Source organism: Centruroides vittatus, unplaced genomic scaffold (genome assembly GCF_030686945.1).
Source record: "Centruroides vittatus isolate TY-2023 unplaced genomic scaffold, ASM3068694v2 contig_958, whole genome shotgun sequence".
Lineage (NCBI taxonomy): Eukaryota > Metazoa > Arthropoda > Arachnida > Scorpiones > Buthidae > Centruroides > Centruroides vittatus.
The window spans coordinates 999,860-1,020,464 of NW_027122637.1; the positions used below are offsets into that span (position 1 = coordinate 999,860).

The 20,605-nt window shown below is 33.3% G+C and overlaps 2 protein-coding genes across 2 annotated transcripts; one reads left to right on the plus strand and one right to left on the minus strand.

Moving 5' to 3' along the window:
• Positions 1-1,019: 1,019 nt before the first annotated feature.
• On the minus strand, positions 1,020-4,325 carry LOC136985344 (putative OPA3-like protein CG13603). Its single transcript, XM_067282611.1, has 2 exons — positions 4,177-4,325; positions 1,020-1,518 (listed from the first exon to the last, which is right to left on the minus strand). Exons 1-2 carry the CDS (start codon positions 4,316-4,318, stop codon positions 1,160-1,162), a joined length of 501 nt encoding a protein of 166 aa, XP_067138712.1. The 5' UTR covers positions 4,319-4,325; the 3' UTR covers positions 1,020-1,159.
• A 7,176-nt stretch (positions 4,326-11,501) lies between these two features.
• On the plus strand, positions 11,502-14,817 carry LOC136985314 (ATP-dependent DNA/RNA helicase DHX36-like). Its single transcript, XM_067282565.1, has one exon. The coding sequence runs from the start codon at positions 11,785-11,787 to the stop codon at positions 14,698-14,700; it is 2,916 nt and encodes a 971-aa protein (XP_067138666.1). The 5' UTR covers positions 11,502-11,784; the 3' UTR covers positions 14,701-14,817.
• Positions 14,818-20,605: the final 5,788 nt, after the last annotated feature.

Sequence of the window (20,605 nt, forward strand, 5' to 3'; positions counted from 1 at the left end):
ATATGGTTCTATTTTTTGTAGCTGTCAAGCCACAGTTTGTTGAGATATTCTCATTCCTGTACTAGAATGGAGATAATTTGCAAGCTCACCAGCTGTGCTGCTTAGATTGTATTTTGCTGTTGCTGTTAAATATGTTTTCATGTGCAGTCATAGTGTGTGTGTGTGGTGTGTCTGCAACACATTTCAGTCCTTTGAAATGCTGCCAGAGCCTGTGCAATTCCAAACTCCACAGTAACATCAGTGATTCTGCAGTATCTTCAAATTTTCTGAGTCAGAAGTAACACATTCCTCATGTTATTGCTTCTTGTCAAGAATCATCACCAAAGCTATTTTTACTGCAGCCAACTACTTTTTAGTCATGTCAATACTGTCACATGACCCCTGTACATTTTCTAGCAAAAATATGCATAGTCATTCACCATTTGCTTCATTCATACATCTATGCAAACTGCCACTGACTGGATCAATGACTTTTTATAGCTATCCACTATTAGCAATTGTTTTCATCCTGAAGTTCTGGACATGTGTATAATAATACATTTACAACTGTATACTCTTCAAACTAATATATTTAATAATTTTAAAAATAAATTAGATGCAGCAGGATCTTAAAATTTACTTCTATTTATTATTTTATTACAATTTTCCTACACTATCATAAAATATTTTTTTTTGTATTTTTTTCTATTTGAATAATATACATTACTGTGTGCAAACAATTCATTATTATTTATTATTTTAACTTGATAAGATGATAAAAAAAAATTATTTAAAGAAACTTGGGTACTGAAGGTCAAGAATTTAGCATTTTCGAATAATTTTTCTTTTTAAATTATATAAAATTATATTGTAAAGAGAAATTTAAAAAACAATGGAGTCAGAACTTTCCAAATCTTACGTATTGTACTTTAAAAAAGTGCTTTAAAAGTCAGAAAAGGAAGAAAATTCTCGAAATTTTCGTGCACTTTAAGTACAATACGTAAGATATATAAAATTACTTTAAAAGATACTGCAATTTTTTGAAAATATCTTTTATATGTCTTTAAAATTATAGTACATTGTCTACAATAACTTTTATTATAATCAATTTCAAAATTCTAATTTATGTCTATCCCATTTTTAATAAATAATTTCTTAGAAAACAAGAGTATATATAATTTCAAGATTTGCCTTCTTTCTTATCTTCATGTTCTTCTTTATGTTTCGAAGAAGAATAACACAGTCTTGTTAAATGTCTGATCTCAACTTGTTGTTTCTCAACAGTAAATCTAAGGTCTTCAATTGATTTTTCTAAATTGCTAAAATACTCTTGTCTCGCTTCTTCTTTTTCTCGTTCTTTTATAGAGGATCTGACATATTCTGCAGTGAGAGTTATAGCAGCAATGCTAAATATTATTGTTTCTCCAAGTAATTCAGCTCCAAGTTCAATGGCCATGTTTTCATTCAATTTTTGTACTTCTGATGGCTTTCCCAAGTTTAATAATCTCATTTTCACATTAACTTCTAGCCAGTTATACACTAAAAAATTAAATTTGATTACATTAATATTAATTATTATATCACATATATAATTTTAAAATAATTTGAATTTATCAAATAGATAAATATAAATTTTAAAAGTTATATATAAAAATACTATTTTTAAAAGCTATAGTCAATTACACTTTTATTGTCTTAGAATTAAAAAAATTCAGCAATAAGTTGCATAACTTTCCCAACTGTTATGCAATTTTCTTTAAAAAAACTTATATTATTAAGCATAATAAATAAAATTGTGTGTGGTGCCATCTGTTATGAGATTTTGTTATAAAAACTTATATTTTTAATTGCTCTAAAATGGCAAAAAGCTTAATTCTGACGTTAGACATGAGTTTTATAAAAAAAATTGTAAATATTAATAACAAGTAAAATATTTATTAAGTCATATCTTGACTTAAGGAGATAATGAGTAAAATATTCATTATCACTTTGACCTTCAACCACTAAAATTTAACAGCATCAATACACTTCATACACAAGCTACTGTGCCAAATTTCATTTCTTAAACTTTAATATCTCAGAATGGAGGTAAACAAAATAGATGCCAATGTACTGTACATACACAGAATTTTTTCCATTTTTTTTCTTTTATTTTTTTGGGTTCAGGAGGTCTTAAAACATGGAGATTTGCAAAAAAAAACTCTGAGGATCAAATTAGACATGATTCCAATATTTTAAAGTAAGAAAGTAGGAAAAGTAAAATTAGAATTTCAAGATTTATATGTTATTGCTTATGTCAAAAATTATTATGATTTTCAGAATATACAAGCCATGCCAATTCTAAAATTGTAGATTATCAATATTCTATTGCAAAATGATATTCATTCTTTTATAAAAATAATCAAAAAATTCCACAAATATTGCTTTTAAGCTAAAACCTTTATTCAACCTAATGTTTTAGTGAAAAAAACATTTTCAAAGTACAGTTTTAGACAGGAACAAAGGATTGCCTCTTCTGTGCAAAACTGCAGGGATCGCTTTTTTCTTTCTGGTTCCACCTCAATTCTATTGTGATATGACAAAGTCGCACAATGTCCTAGTATGGATACTAAATCATACTTAAAGATATTGCAAGGTAATTTAATGAGAAAAGTGCAAGAAAAATGGGATGAGAATGATTACAATTACTGTACAGATAGAAAATAAAAACACACTGCCAAGATGAAAGTTTAAGATCACTGTCTTTCAGTGTTAATAAAGTTTTGATGAGTAAAGCACAAAAGTAAACACAAAATATCTCGCAAGCACTTTTGACACGTATAGAATTTCTTCTTCAGGGGAAACAAAAATAAATTTTAGAACAATTATTCATCAAAACTTTATTAATGCAGAAAGACAGTGATCTTAAACTTTTGCCTGATAAAAATCTGGATTGACAAAATAATTTCTTTCATGACTCCAAGACTGTAAATGAATGAATGCTTTATAAATTAAAATAAAAACTTTGTCCACCCCAAATTCAGATCTCAATCCTATTGAGAATTTATAGCTTATTTTGGATCTAAAAATAAGAAAACACAAGATGACTAACAAAAATAATCTCAGGAAATATTTGATGGAAGAATGGAGAAAATCAAACAAAAACTGGTATGAAATTAATTTTTATCCACATCAAAAAAGATTGCATGAAGTGATTGTAAGAAAAGAATTTCATACAAAGTATTAAAGACTTCATAGTGCACTGTTAAGAACTTCTGATTCAAAGTGTGCAAATACTTTATTGACTGTAAGTTTTGTATTTGTTTTTTTTATAACTTCTGTAGTAAAACTTTTGAATTAAAATTGTTATTAGTGTGTAAATGACTGTTATTTGTAATATTTAAAAAAAAATAAAGTTTAAATTCTTTTTCATTTACAATTGTATTCCAACAAAATTCAAGATGTGCAAATACTGTATTAACCTACTCTATATTTATTAACAGAAGCTAGAGAGAAATAGTCTTCCTTAACTCAATTATACAATGTTAACTTAGTGAATTAAGCTTATGTTCCTGAAATCATCCTACCAAACTAATTCAAATCAAAAAATACACAAATCCATGGGGGGTGTTTGGAGATAGGAAAAAAAGCAGAGGAATACGTCACATAGAGTAATTTTAGGGGGGGATATATCTTGCAAAGGGTCACACATAGAGGTATGGTTTCTTTGACTTTTTTCCTTGTACAAGTATGCTCTACAGCTCCATTAAGGTCCTAACTGTCTCATTCAGAGCTTGAATTGAGTCTAAAATTATATTTATGTTACTCATAAAAACAATTAAGACTGTTCTCATTTCAAATTAAGATGTAACCTTATTATTCTGTTTAAATTTTACCTTAAAATCCAGATGTTAGAATTTAATTTGGTTGTATCATTTATTAAATAATCCAAAATGTGATCTAAAAATTGAAATATTTCTGTAACTTCAACTAATAGCATATTTCATATTCAATTATTTAAATTAACTGATGAATTAAATATTGTTTGGATTTTAATAAGCAAAATACAATTCTCAGTATTAAGTCATTCGCTTAACGAAAACACATGTCTAGAATTCTATTAAAAGTTGAGACAAAATTACAATAGTGACGTTATCGTGACGTAATTATTGCATCACAATTTTAAATTTGGTATTTGTTTATAAACCATGCACTTACGTTGCGCTGGTGGCATGCATATGTATGTTCTGAAGAAATGACTGTTTTTTGCCCGTGATTTGATGCCATTTGCTAAAGGTTTACTTAATTGTTTCAAAGCAAGAGCTCCTAATTTCACAATTGGGAAAGCACCAGCCACCATTGCGAGAAAGAGCACCCTAGCGGTGAAAACTTTATAATAAAAAAGCACAACTAAAATCAGACATAAATTTATAATCAGCTTATCTTTTCTTGTCGGCTAGAAATACATTAATATTTTATATTTATCCAGATAATGATAACGATTGAATTAATTCACATTGTTTTGTTTACTTTTTAGATAATTTGTTTTACTTAGTGTTCTTCGCCTATTCCCTTTATAATTGAACATTTTTTTTTTTTTTATTCCGCCACTGGATATTATGTTATTTCTATTTTGCGAAAAAATGGATCATGATTCGTTTCGTCCTATTCTCTTGCTCCTGTTATGCTAAAGATCTTTTAAATTTGTATTTACTGTTCCATATATAAACCAATTACATCGCGTATTAACAGTGCTCAACATTCTGGTATTCTTCATCTCTCTACCACCAGTAACCTTCTTGAAATACAATGTGAATTTTACCAAACTTTGAATTACAATTACCTTTTTTTGTCGTTTACACGGACATAGCTAAGGCCTTCAACTCTGTTGCTTCGAATGTCCGTCTCTAAATATTTAGTGGCCGGATGGCCGAGCGGTCAAGGTAGCAGCCTACCGCTCTGAGGGACCCGGGTTCGATCCCGACGGGTCGAAAAATCCCCAGGAATTTTTCGGGGGGGGGTCCGTCCGGATATGTCGGGCCCCGTCCCTCACCACCTGGCCTCTCCATTGTGGGCCTGACCGAACCTACAGTGGCTAGAATATATTCTAGCCACTGTACCGAACCCATAATGGGCTTGCTTAAAGAGGCCCTCTAGTGCCCACAGGGTGGAAAGTGTTAATATATATAAGTATACTATAGATTACTCCCTATGGAATTTCAGGACTTTGATTATATATTTGAACTCAGGGACCGAGACGAGTTCAACGATACTCTACTTTTGGACCGGAGACGAAAAATAAAAAAGTTATCATACTTTTTTCCGGCGATCGCGCGATGATAGGGAGTCGCGTCGCTCTCCGCTAAGTCGGCCTCGCTATCGCGATCGGGAGTCCCGTCGCTTGCCGTTAAAATTGCCTTTAGTAGACGTTTCCCCTCTTTTTTTACTTTGTTCAAGAACTACCGTGAATCGATCACTAGTTTAGCACATGGCGACGTGTGGTGGCGCCCATACGAGAGGTCAGTCGGGCCGCCATGTTCGCTGCCATAAGTAACATTAACCGAAATGGCGATCGCGCGATGATCGGAAGTCGCGTCGCTCTCTCCGCTCTCGTATCGCGTGTTTAACGCTCCGGGAGATGACCGTAGTCCGACGTCACGGTTTGCAGACTTTACCGCAAGATGGCAATACTAGCAACTACGGTGCCGTCTGCATGAGAGCGTTAAAAAAGTACGTTAACTTAAAAAGTGTGATAACTTTTTTTATTTTTCGTCTCCGGTCCAAAAATAGGGTACCGTTGAACTCGTCTCGGTCCCCTGAGTTCAAATATATAATCAAAGTCCTGAAATTCCATAGGGAGTAATCTATAGTACACCCATATATATATATAAATTTATATTCTGAATTTGAAATAAACAATATAATATTATATTGGCTTGATTATTTCTACACTTTGTGCACTTATAAAATAAAAGTTTCTGGTCTCTATTTTCAAGAATTCTCCACAGTTTTAGCTATACCTCAAGGTTCTATTCTAGTAACTTATTACTTTCCCGGCTCTGCTATATATAACAGAAGAAAAGTACAGTATTGCGATCGGTCAAAAAATAACTCCTCCCGAAGATTTTTACATTTTGGATTCAGAACAGCTTGAAAACGTCAAGATGGGCAAAAAAATCGGGGGTATTTCTGTATGTATGGATGTTAATGTATTTGTTTGGAACGATTTTGTTTAGCCTCTTTGAAGCTTAATAATTCCTGTGCTTTTTGTCGAAAATTTCCGAAATTTTCAGAGAGGTTTGGGTATAGCGGGATTGATGCTATTAAATTTTGATGGTTATAGGTCGAGGGAGTGGGAAAATAAAGAGGTCGTCTCACATCTCGAGAGGGATCAGACTTAATGACAATGTTACTCGTTATTCGCATTTACAATTTTTTATAAAACACATCATTACCCTCAAAATTAAGTTTTAGTGTTGTCATTTTATAAAAATTAAAAATATAAAAGTTTTTAAAATAAGATATGATAACAAAACGCAACTAAATGTTGCCGGGAAAGTTAAGGTATTCGTTACTGAATTTTTTTTGCCGCTTATATTAATAAGATCCTCACTTTTGTAACCTCTTATTTTATCAATGCATATGCTAATGACATCAAGACTGCAAATCCTGCCAAATAAAATTACAATATGACAGAAAAATTAAATGAATTTCTTAAATCGTTAAATCTTTTTGTTAAATTTCTTTCCTGTCATTACCTGTGCGTGTAGCAATGATTTGTATTATGTAACCTTTGTATTATTTTTCTTATATAAATAAACGGCCATGATGTGGCGCCTCTAGCGAGCCCGCCACTGTTCGGTTTGGTATAACTTTGCAACGGACCAACGTAGTCGTGTACGATTTTTTAAACTTATTTGTAAGGTATCCTGCTCACTATCTGCGAACACATAACTTGCAACAGTGATAAATTTAACAGGTTATGGGCCCAGACACAGGTATTTACTGAGTGAATAGTGAGACAGAGTTTTATTTTACGTAACGGGTTTATTTAGCGTACGTGTACAAGAACAAAGACAAGATGGCCGACAGTGTGAAAACGGTTATCACGAAGTTGAACAGGAGTAATTATCCGGCTTGGAGGTTTAAAATGGAGCTGCTACTTATTGACAGTGACTTATGGGATGTTGTATGCAATCCACCACCTGAGCCACAGACGAATGAATGGAAACTAAAAGATGGAAAAGCAAGAAGTAAAATCGGACTCATGGTAGAAGATTCGCAATTACAGCTCATCAAAAAGGCAAAAACTTCAAAGGAAATGTGGGAATCGTTAGAAAAACATCATCGAAGATCAACACTTACACAAAAAGTAAGTCTGTATAAGAAATTATTTCACTTAAAGTATGAAGAGGGGCAGGATATGGAAAGACATTTAAATAGTATAGAGGATTTAGTAGATGAGTTAACCGCTTCGGGAGAACAAATGAGTGACAGACTCATGGGAATTCTTATGTTGGGAAGTTTGCCTGATAGTTATAATACATTAACGACTGCTCTTGAGGCAAGAGCAGATACGGACCTCACTCTTGGATTCGTAAAGATTAAGATCATGGAAGAGTATGAGAAGCAATCAAGAGGATCGATTGGACATACCATGAATACGGATGAAGCCACGGCTTTGAAAACAATGGTCCGTAAACAGAAAACCGGATGTTACTATTGTGGGGGTCCCCATTTGAAAAGAGATTGTCCTGAATTGGGCAGAGGAAAGAAAAAGAAAGAATACAAAGTAAAATTAACTGAAGTCCAGGAAGAGTATGATCCGTTGGACAATGATGAAACATACGAATGCCACTCTGCATGTGTGAGCGCACAAAATATGCCATTAGGTATGAAACAATGTCTTGCTGTGAAGACTACAAGGGATTGGTATGTTGATTCAGCAGCAACAGCTGACATGACAAACAACAGGAACTTCTTCAGAAAGTTGAACAACAACAACCGTGAAATTGTTCGTGTGGCTGATGGAAGAGAAGTGCCTGCAAGCGGAGTTGGACATGGTGAACTAATTTGTAATGAAGATAGTTCAAATGGCAAGTTAAAATTAGATAATGTGTTATATGTACCACAATTAAATGGGAATTTATTGTCGGTCTTAAAAATGATGCAAAGAGGTTATGATGTGTATTTCGACAGCAAAACAATGCAGTGCTACATAAAACGAGATGGCAAGACACATGCAAAGGCTGAGCTTCGGGGATCACTATTTGTGTTGAGCCAACACAATGCTTTACAAGTATTATCCATGCCCAAGAAACAGTGCGTACATCTGTGGCACTTGAGGTGTGGCCACCGTGATCCATCTGTAATGCGTTATATGGCTGCCGAAAGTGTCGAGGGTATGAAAATTAATGAGTGCGGGTGCACTGTGGGATGCGAAAGTTGCATGAAAAATAAAACGCCTGCGGAAACCATTTCCAAAAGAATCGATGAATAGTAGTAGTACAAAGCTTGAGCTCTTGCACAGTGACTTGTGTGGACCCATGCAAGTGAGAACCCCTGGTGGAAATAGATATTACATAACGATTATAGATGATTATACTGGTTATACCAAAGTTTATCTGTTGAAGCACAAGACCGAGGCTAATGTAAAAATAAAGGAATATGTAAATTATGTTGAAACACAAATGGGATGCAAGGTGAAAAAGTTCCGATCTGATAGAGGAACTGAGTACATGAATGAAGACCTGCGTAAATTTTTCAAAGAACATGGTATTAAAGTTCAGACCACAGCACCAGATTGCCCTCAACAGAATGGCAAGGCAGAACGGAAAAATCGCTCTCTTTGTGAGATGGTAAGAACAATGCTGCATGATGCAGAATTAGGAAAATGCTACTGGGGTGAGGCATTAATGACGGCAAATCATATCCAGAACAGATTACCATCAAAAAAGGATCCAATCACACCATATGAGAAATGGCAAGGTAAGAAGCCAAATATTGAGTACTTCCGCCGTTTTGGATGTATTGCTTACACAAGAGTTCCTTTTGGAGTAAGAAAGAAACTGGATGTAAAGGCAACTGAAACAAGATTTGTGGGATATGAAAGTGGCAGCAAAGCTTATCGATTGCTGGATATCGTAACCAAGAAAATTAAGATAAGTCGTGACGTTGTCTTCATAGAAGGAGATCCACATGACAACATGGGCTCGACCAACAATTCATCCCTCCCACATTACCACAGTGAAGATGACAGCAAAAGCGAAGTGGAAGTTAACCTAAATGAAAAAGCCATCTTTAACAAGCAATCTGAGGACAATCTGCCACTCCGTCGCTCTACGAGAAACAACAAAGGTCGTCACCCAGACAGATTGATTGAAGCAATGCCAAGTACGGTTGTTTCTGAACCGAAAACCTACGATGAAGCCGTCAACGGAAAAGATGCGAATGAGTGGATAAAGGCAATGGATGCGGAAATTTGTGCACTCGAGAAAAATGGAACATGGTTGTTGGCCAATCCACCACCAGAAGCAAATGTTGTTGGAAGCAAATGGATATATAAAATTAAACGTGATCCACATGGTAAACCGACAAGATACAAAGCCCGTCTGGTGGCACAAGGCTTCAGTCAAAAATACGGGGAAGATTATGACCAGGTATTTGCTCCAGTGGCAAAGCCAACAACCCTTAGGATCTTGCTCACTTTAGCAGCTAAACGTAAAATGCATGTGAATCACTATGACATTGAGACAGCTTTCTTGAATGGCGACCTACACCATACAGTATACATGCAGCAACCTAAAGGCTATGACACAGAGGAACCGAGCAAAGTTTGCAAGCTTGTGAAAAACCTTTATGGATTGAAACAGGGAGCTACTGAGTGGAACAGAAAATTGCATGAAGTACTGACTGAATGCGGTTTTGCGCAGAGCATAAATGACCCCTGTCTGTACACCGGAAAAAGATGCTATGCAACAATGTACATCATTGTACATGTTGATGATGTAATTGCAGCATCAACCTCCAAAGAAGCGTTAGATTGGCTTGAAGTGGAAACTAACAAATATTTCCACATGAAAAACCTCGGAAATATCGATCATTACCTCGGAATCAAATTTGATCGAGATGGTGATGGAATATTCCATCTAAATCAAAAACATTTTATAACTGACAAACTAGTAGAATTTGGACTCCAAGATGCAAAAATCAGCAAGATTCCCCTTGATCCTGGATATTTCAAAATTAAAGAGATGGGACCAAGGATGGAAAGTAACAAACTGTACCTCAAGGGTATAGGTAGTTTACTGTACAGTACCTTGCAACCAACACACGCCCAGATATATTGGCAGCAGTTTCCATCCTGGCCCAGTGTACTAAGGAACCAAGAGCAGCTGACTGGAATGAGGTGAAGAGGGTGTTTCGATATCTGAAGGGAACAGCTGATTGGAAACTGAAATTGGGTGAGAAGAGCAACGCTAGAACCACACTAGAATGTTTCGTCGACTCAGACTGGGCAGGTAATAACACAGATCGAAAGTCGCATACAGGGTATGTCTTTAAATATCAAGACAGTCCTGTATCCTGGTACAGTAAGAAGCAATGTGACACTGTCCTCGACTGAAGCTGAGTATGTTGCACTTTGTGAAGCCGCTCAGGAGGCTACTTGGCTGAAGCGAGTGTTTCTGGACCTTGGGGAAGCCGTCGATAAGAAAGTAACTATGTACGAGGATAACCAAAGTTGTATGAAAGTGGCAGAGAATGATCGTGTGAGTCAACGTACGAAGCATATTGATGTCAAATATCATTTTGTAAGAAATGAAGTGAAGAATGGGAATGTATGTATTATGTACTGCCCTACCAAGGAAATGGTAGCAGACATTTTAACAAAATCAGTGTGTACTGGAAAACACGTTAAATGTGCTAGACAACTTGGACTAGATGACTGTAAGCAAAATGGGACAAATCATTGAGGGGGAGTGTTAAATTTCTTTCCTGTCATTACCTGTGCGTGTAGCAATGATTTGTATATTATTTTTTCTTATATAAATAAACGGCCATGATGTGGCGCCTCTAGGGAGCCCGTTACTGTTCGGTTTGGTATAACTTTGCAACGGACCAACGTAGTCGTGTACGATTTGTTAAACTTATTTGTAAGGTATCCTGCTCACTATCTGCGAACACATAACTTGCAACAGTGATACATTTAACACTTTTAATAAACATTAAGAAAATCAAAGCCCTTTCAAGATACCTCTCAGCATTAACTTCCAATTAAACGATCAAACTTACAATTTATCTGTAATGCTCAAGACCTAAGAATAACGACGGCCGAGCGGTCAACATGGCATTGCTCCATTGTGGGCCTGGCCGAAACCATAATGGGCTTGCTAGAAGAGACCCTCTTAGTGACAACAGGGCGGAAAGAGTTAAAAAATAAGTCATCGTACAATTAAAGTTCACAAATTTCAGTTAATGCATAGTAATAATATTTAAGATATTTAAATTAATATTATTAACAACTTATCTACAGTTTATTTCGTGCCATTTGTTATCGGATTAAATTTTCGTCTGGCAACACTCATCGTTGATTGTAGAGAGAGAAAAGAGGGTTCCGGTTTTTTACTGACATTTATTAAATTAATAATATACGAGTAAATTTCACTGTTTTTAAAGCATAATTTCAAATAATGAGTAAATGTTTAATATCTGTAATGCTGTTGAGTTATTCAAATCAACGCGTTTTGTTTTTGGAACGATTTTCGAAATAAAAATCGAAAGCATTTGTAAACAACGCATTTTTTTCTTTTAAAGTTTGAACGTTTGATGAATATTTATTTGGTATTACGAAGACCAAGACTTTTTCATATATTTAGCAAAATGGAACAGTTACCTCAGAGAAAATGTGAATGGAGACGAAGTCATAAAGATTCAAATTATGGTGAGGGCGAGAGAATATTTTCTCGGCATCCGAGTCATCTGAAAGGAAAAGAGATCGGGTTGTACTATGCTAGATTAAGAAGAGAGAGGCAGAACGATTCTGGTGATGTTTCGAGGCGTAATAAAAGGCACGTGAAGTCTGAGAATGAAAATCCTACATCTAAAGTTCATATGGATGTACAGAAAGAAAGACACGTTGAAGATCTTCTTCTTCATATGAGAAATACAAAATTACCATCTCGTAGATATTCTCTCGAAACTGAAGACATGGACTTGACAAGAGCGTGTTCTTCTAATAGTGTCGTGAACCAGAGTGTTTTGAAATCTAATCGTTTAAAAGTGAATACATTTTTAGATGAACAATATAAAGATAAATTGGAAAGCAAAATGAATGATGAAGTGTATAAAGAAATGCTGAAATTCAGAAAAAAATTACCAGCTTATTCTATGAGAGAAGATATATTAGATTTAATTGAAAGTAATCAAGTTGTTGTCATTACGGGAGAAACCGGATGTGGAAAGACTACGCAAGTTACTCAGTTTATTCTTGATTATTATATTATGAATGGAGAGGGATCTACTTGTAAGATTGTTTGTACTCAACCGAGAAGAATTAGTGCAATTGCTGTAGCGGAGAGAGTGGCTCAAGAACGAGGAGAAAAATGTGGCAACGATAATAGTGTGGGCTATCAAATTAGATTAGAACATAAATTACCGCGCGAAACCGGCTCTATACTCTATTGTACTACCGGAATAATGCTTCAGCGGTTACGATCCGATCCCGATTTACTGCAAATTTCACATTTAGTTCTTGATGAAATTCACGAAAGAACTTTAGAGTCTGATTTCTTATTGATTATAATGAAAGATCTGCTACCAAAACGTCCCAATTTGAAATTAATATTAATGAGTGCTACGATGAATGCAGAAATGTTTTCGGAATATTTTAATAACTGTCCAATGTTAAACATACCGGGTTTTACTTATCCCGTAGAAGAATATATGCTAGAAGATGTATTAGAGATGACGAGGTATACTCCTAAACAGCAACCTAATAAAATAATTGATTCCAAATGGAAAAGATATACAAAAAAAGGAAGGGAACAAATTCGCAAGTATGAAGAAATGCAAGAAAATATTTTAAAATCATTGATGGGCAACTATTCTGCACATACAGTTAAAGCACTTAGTAATTATGATGAAGATGGTATAGATTTTGACTTAATAGTTGAATTAATAAAATACATTTGCAGAAGTCAAGGTGAAGGTGCTATATTAATATTTTTACCAGGTTGGGATCAGATAAGCAAACTTCATACATTTATAACAAATGATTATTTTTTTAATTCTTCACAATATCTTATAATTCCTTTGCATTCCTTGATGCCAACTGTCAACCAAAAAGAAGTATTCAACCAACCTCCTTTAGGAGTAAGAAAAATTATTATTTCGACCAACATTGCAGAGACTAGCATTACTATCGACGATGTTGTCTTTGTAATTGACAGTGGAAAAATTAAAATGAACAATTTTGATACAGAAAATAATATTGCGACTTTAAAGCCAGAATGGATTGCCCGTGCGAATGCTTTGCAAAGAAGAGGTAGAGCAGGAAGGGTACAACCGGGCATATGTTATCATTTATTCACTAAATGGAGAGAATCACAATTGAAAGATTATCCATTACCTGAAATCCTTAGAATAAGACTTGAAGAACTTTGTCTAAAAATAAAACTTTTAGAATTAGGTGACATAACTGCATTTGTTAGTAAAGCTATTCAGTTACCACACATGAAAACTCTACAGTCATCTATTGAACTCTTAAAACAATTGAATGCATTTGATGACAATGAAAATCTTACATCTTTGGGTTATCACCTTGCCAAGCTTCCTCTCGATCCTCACACTGGTAAAATGATTTTATTTGGTGCTATGTTTTCTTGCCTGGATCCCATTTTGACGGTTGCTGTCAGTTTAAATTTTAAAGATGCCTTTATTATACCTCTGGGAAAAGAGCAATTAGCAGATTCAAAGAAGAAGGAATTAGCTGCAGATACACAAAGCGACCATCTCATGCTCGTACGGGCATTTCGAGGATGGGAAAATGCAGTAACAACAAGACAGGAATATCAGTTTTGCAGACAATACTTTTTATCAGCTTCAACGTTAAGAATGTTGAATAATATGAAGAAACAGTTTGCTAGATATCTTCACGAATTGCATTTTCTTCATTGTGATTATCTGAAACATCCAGATTTTAACATAAATTCAAATAATGATGCACTCATAAAAGCCATCATCTGTGCCGGTTTATATCCAAACGTTGCTAAGTTGAAGTTTCCAAAAGAAAGAAGACAAAATCATCACGCCCCACCTAAAATGTACACACCAGAAAACGGACGGATTGCATTTCATCCGAAATCTGTCAATTATAGAGAGAAAACATTTAAAACACCTTGGTTAGTTTACCATAAAAAAGTACAGAGTACAGAAATATTTTTACATGATGCCACTATCATTAATCCTTATCCATTGCTATTCTTTGGTGGAAAAATATCTATTGGTAAAAAAGATTCATACGAAACGGTAACCGTGGATAATCATATTGTTTTCCATTGTCCAGAAAAAATTGCTAAACTTGTTATTGAACTTCGACAGGAATTAGATAAACTTCTTGCACAAAAAATAGCTCAACCTGGAGTAACAAATTGGAATAAACATGATGCAGAATGTGAGCTGCTTAAAACAATTATTGATTTGATTACACAAGAAGAAACTTGTGATTTTTCAAATGATATGTGATTATATATATATATAAGCATATTCAGTTAGATTTTTTTTCAAGAAAAATGATATAACTTAACTCCATATTTATTTATTTTACAAGTGAATTAGTTGCAAAATTTATCTTTATTAAAAATGACTTTGTTGGTTAAATTTATAGAAAATATTTAAAGATGTATTTAAATAATTTTCTGGATTTCGTACTAAGTTATGTAATATAATTTATAAGATACTTAGTATTTTTTTAAAACAAACTTTTGTTTGGAAAATAAAATGTAAAAATCTATTTCCCAATAAAATTTTTGAAAATTTGATTCTTTTGCTCTTTAAATTATCATGTTAAATCAGTTTTATTGTTATTTTAAATTATTGTTACATTATATTGATGTAAAGCTCAATAGCTTTACGTCAATATAATGTAACAATATGTATAAATAGCAATACATCCACTAAATTTAGCAATAACCATGAACAAAAATGTTAGTCCTAAACATACATAGCTTTCATTATTATCATATTTAGTTGTTTAGTACTATGAAAAATTATATAAAATTTTGCATGTTTTATTCAATTACATTTTATGACTTAATTCTGAATTAATGACTAAATTAATATGTAATATATATTTTCATTGCTTTATATATTTATACCAATGTTATATGTAAATATATTGGATATAGAAAAATGTTTCTACTTAAGTTTTTAATGAGATTAACTTCCTAAATCAGATAGTATTCCTCCATGTCTATAATGCCTAAATAGGGACCAGTTCCCTTAAAAGACCTCCCAGAAAGCACCCCCCCCAGGTAGATCACCCAAGTGTTGCATTGCCATAACTTTAGTTATAAACAGTATTCAATCATATGACTAGCTTGTGTAAAAGCAATTGATTCATTTTACTTACTTTAAAGTGTTAGATATCAAAAAACTTATTTGTAGGGTGTACATTGAGTCTACATATTTTTAATATAATTTATGTTATCTCCATCATGTTACTGTATATGGAATTGTTTAGAGATGCATAAATATTTCCAATTTATATGATTATATTTGACAAATTTGGCATGAAAGAATAAAAGCAAGAAATCTATTATAGTATTTGCTTCATATTTATTAAATTCTAATCTAATTTTCATATAGGATTTTCTTTTTAACTTCTTTCCATTCTACAGTCCAAAGTTCCTTATTTCATATTCTGGGTTTGGTCAGACTTAGAACAGACATGGATGTGCTGGAACCAGACTCAAAATATCCTGGTCAGATCACCCATGAAGTTTCTAAAGACCCAAGCTACACTCAAACTTGGGTCACAGACCAGCATTATGCTTACTACTACCACCATTTATCTGGCTATCTTGATGTAGAAATGTCTTGTTGGCAATTACAATATGAAGTCTTGTGTTACATAACTTTTTTTATACACTTCATTCAAACCTGCTCAAGTGTTTTTTAAACACAATATAAATAAAAAAATGAATTTTAATTAGGAAAAGATTTGGAAAATTTTCTAGTGTTCTTTTTCCTTTGGAAGGTGGCTGGGCCGCTTGGCCTCCCATTGAGCATCATATCCAGTTGCCTTTATAACAATTTTTGTATTAATGGTTGAAAATAATGAGGCCATAAACACACACTAGCTTTTGGTGATATAACTAGGCTTGTGTTGGCTCAACAGTAACTATGCACTTCAGGCAAAACCAAGTTTTGTCACCCCCCCACTTCCAGAATCTTGCCAATAGATAGTACTTCTATACTTGCATTTTTGTATGAACTATTTATAAACAACTTTAATGTACATTTATGAAACTTTATTATATTTGGCTTATTTTTATTTATTTATTTCTCCTTTGAAATATTTTTGACTGCTCATTTTTCTACTTTAGGCAGTTATATCATTGCCTCACCATCAAACTGGGTTTGACTAGGCTCTATAGAATCCTACAGTACTAGAGGCTCTATAATATTAGGACATATTAAAATTACATTTGTAGTCAAAGTTCTTTCAAGCAATAATAAAGTATTGAAAAAAATTAGTTTTCATTTTTCTTAGATTGGTGAAGCCCCAAAAATTTTTTGCAGGAAGTATCAAATTATAGCTATGCCACTGCTAGTTATTAATCCTAGAATGAAAATAATAGTAATTTTCTACTTCCTGCAATCTGTTGGGATGATGCAAGAGGTTAGGATCATATTGGGGTAATGGTACTGGACCCAGAGACTCATATTGACACAGCTTTACCATATAATTCACATTTAATGAATTAACAAATAGATGCTTACAATACAAGATTGAAACTTGAAGTTATTACAAGAGGATAGCCAGGAAATGAAGACAAAGCACTGGTCGGGGTAACGTTGGCAAGACCTTGGTGGGGTGGGCGACAGATGCCTCGATGAAATTGGGATGGATAAATACTCAACAAAGAGGTGCTTGGTGGTCCCTTGGTGAAATCTAGTCCTGTGGCCACAGGGAGATTTCTTGGAAAGACATTGGCAAAGTTGTGTTGCATGTTGATCACAAAGTAGAGGGCAGCAAGGAGGTTTCCTGGGTGGACAGCAGACTCACTGGATGGTAAAAGATGGAGTTTTTATCTTTTGGTGATCTTCGCCATGTCCTCGAGGACACGAGTTTTTATACAATTTTTGTCCAAAATTCCGATTTCTGATTGGTCTGAGCTGTTGCCAGGGACACAATTTGGGTTTTGGAGTGCTGACCATCTCCTTCCCCCAATGCAGACCCACTCTCCCTGAAGGGTTGGGTGATTCTTGTTGAATGATTGTCCTGTAAATTACAGAATATGTGTTTTTCTTCCATTCTGGAGAGACTGCAACTGTGTCTACATGGTCGTTTTTGCTTTGGACTCAGTGTTGGCTGATCACAAAAACTTTGATCAGTGTCCTTCTCTCTCTCATGCAACTTACAACTGGGAATGTGACAATTAGACTTTACAGCACCCAATTTCTCTGCTTCCCTGGCTCTGTGCAAAGGAATATATCACCAATTTATTGACTTTGGTGTGACAATCCATCTCCTATATTGCTGGGTGAGTTCCCAACCTAACATTCCTAATTAGTTTATAGAAGTGATTTAAATATTCAGGAATCTCATATTGTATAAAATTTTATTTAATTTTTTTACTGTATGTATATATGTTTGTGTATATGTAGAATACATAGTTATGTTATAGCTGAAGTTCATAAATCAAATAAAGTTAGATAAAGTTAGTATTTGCCAATTAATCCTAAGTCTTTTGGTTAAATTAAGTAACAATCTATTAATTTTGAAATTTTTCCTAATAAAGCATTCTTTGTGTTAGCTTTGTGTTAGCTTTTCCACCTGTGACTTGGTTAAAGCTTTATCTTGTTCATGGACTTAAGCTATAACATTGCAGATCCATGATTGATGTCCATTCAAATCCAGTAGTAAGATCATTGGATCAATACCCTGCTGTTGAAGAAAGGCTATATCATGTATGATGAATGGCTTTTGATACTACTACCAACAGTAGAATGTTATGCTGGGTGCTAAGCAGATCAGCAGTGTCAATGGACTAAAAGCCCCCAAGACAGATGCAGAAAAAGATAGCAGTATGGAATTGGAGCCACTTCAGGTGTATGCCCACCTCAATGTATAGTGAGATGTTGGAAACTGTCTGAGGAAGATCCAATGTGGTTCTCATTGCAGAATTTAAGATAGGTGCAACATGACACATGGCACTGGGGACTCCCCTTCCAAGAGTGGCAGATCAGTAATAATAGTATGGTTTATAAAGAAAAATTTTTTTACTCTGTAAAAACTAAAATTTAAAATATTTAATGATTCTTTAAAATAGTCATTGTATATTTTTTAATACAATTTTAACTTTAATTCTTGTATACTATTTTATGCTGAATGCAAATAGAATAATTTAAACTGAAAAATTTTATTTACACTTCATTAACAAGACAAAGGAAGATCACTAAATTAGTTTTATTGATATAGATCACTGGTTTATCAAAGTGGGCATTACTGCCGTCTGTGAGTGGTGAGTAAATCTAGGTGGGTGAAAAGAAGCAAGTGGGCAGCAGGGATGCTAGAAGCAGGGTACTGACATAATGCTGACCATAGGCAAGGATTGGGGTCACTGACAAACTTTTCCCTTTCCTCTATTAAAATGGGTAAAAAGAAATATTGCATTTAATGGTTTCCAGATGTGAGAAACAATTTATGGTAAGGACACAAAGTGAGGTACATAGAGAAGTTTTTCTATGAATATTTGCAAGGGAGCATTAGATATAAGTTTATAAAACCAAGGGACAGTGGCTCAAAAAAGTTTGGGAAACACTGATATAGATTGATGTTTAAGGAGATCAGATTGGTTATACAAATTATTTAGTGCACAATGGATTGTACGGTTAACTATAGTTTCATTATTAACACGTGATCTCAATAGATTTAGTGATCTAAATTTAAATCTGATTCTAGTAAAAGGATTGGAAGAGAATCACTTATTACATTAGTAAGTTGAATAGTTGTATTAGCTCTTATGATTTTAACTATTCTTTTTAATATCATAATTGATAAAGTTATTGTGTTTTACAATTATTTAAAAAAATTATCATTATTAATCAGAAATCACTGCTTTCTTTTATTTTAAAAACTATAAGTGATTTAAATAATAAAACAGGAATTAAAAACAATTTTATTTTATAATTATTATTTTTTATTACTTTATAATAACAGTTCTTAAATTATAGTTATGAGTTATTAATTGAATGAATGTTGAATAGTTATGGTGTTACTGATTGTTGAAGAAAACATTTCATTTTGCAAGAATGTATCATCTTCTTTAACAACACAAATACTAGGCCCACTTTTAAAAAATATTCATATTTTTCCTTCAAAATACTATAATCAAATTGTATACCTATCAATGCATAAAGGTCACAGGCTACTAAAATCTGGTTAGATTTGTCAAACTATATAGTCAATTTGGTTACAGCTGCATTTGTTTTTATCAAAAAACAACATAGTATATAGCCTGGTAATATTTTGTCTATCAATTCACAATTATCAGAGTAATAGTATCAATTTCTTCACTAGAAAATCAGATTTTCATTCTTTATTGCAGAACCATAGATAAGAATGAAAAACACAAAACACTAAGTTATTACTGATTGTTTAAATTATTTGTTATAACCCAATTCTGAATTTTTTGGATGTGCAGAAATTTATATTATAGGATTATTTGAAAGAATGTTTTATGTTAATCAATACTGAATGCATGTTTAAACTGAAATGAACATAAACATGCATTAAATAAGCTCAAATGAGAAAGTTCGCCTATAGTTCTGTGTTCATTGAAAATTTTTTCTTCCAATATATATTGAAATATCAGAACTATAGACTATAGAATAGTATTTGAGGAAAATATGCAGATTATTTAAGGTACCTAACTCTTTAAACAAGTAGCATATTTTCCTTGACTTCAAATAATGCCAAGTTTTAAAGTCATGAGATTTAAAATGATGCTAATTAGTTTTCTAATTTATAAAATAAATATTACTTATTTCTCATCCTAACCTGTTGAGTGATTAAAAATGAATTAAGTTTTGTAGTAAATTTTTAGCTGAGAAATAATCAAAAGCATGCCAAAGTTAATTTAATTATAATCTCTTACCATTTTAAAAGTCCTATTTTTCTACATACAATAATCTTTTTTTTCCCCCTCTTTCTTTAATTTTTCTGTTATTTGTAAAAATTAAGTGTAGTCCCTGTTTGGTGACAAGAATTTCAATGTCATATTCATTGGGCCAAATATAAGAAATTTGAAAACCTAATATTAATCTGGATTCTATAGAGGATGGTGTAATAATTGAGTGTAATTTAATTATTTGTTTAATACTTAGCTCGTATTAATGCACGAAGATATTTTGCAATTTCTGT

Bases quoted from the DNA above. Each gene is read 5' to 3' on its own strand.
- LOC136985344 (XM_067282611.1), bottom strand. From the start codon at position 4,318: ATGGTGGCTGGTGCTTTCCCAATTGTGAAATTAGGAGCTCTTGCTTTG. The intron at 1,519-4,176 runs GTAAGTGCATGG...TTAATTTTTTAG, and splicing joins ATGCATGCCACCAGCGCAAC to TGTATAACTGGCTAGAAGTT.
- LOC136985314 (XM_067282565.1), top strand. From the start codon at position 11,785: ATGAATATTTATTTGGTATTACGAAGACCAAGACTTTTTCATATATTT.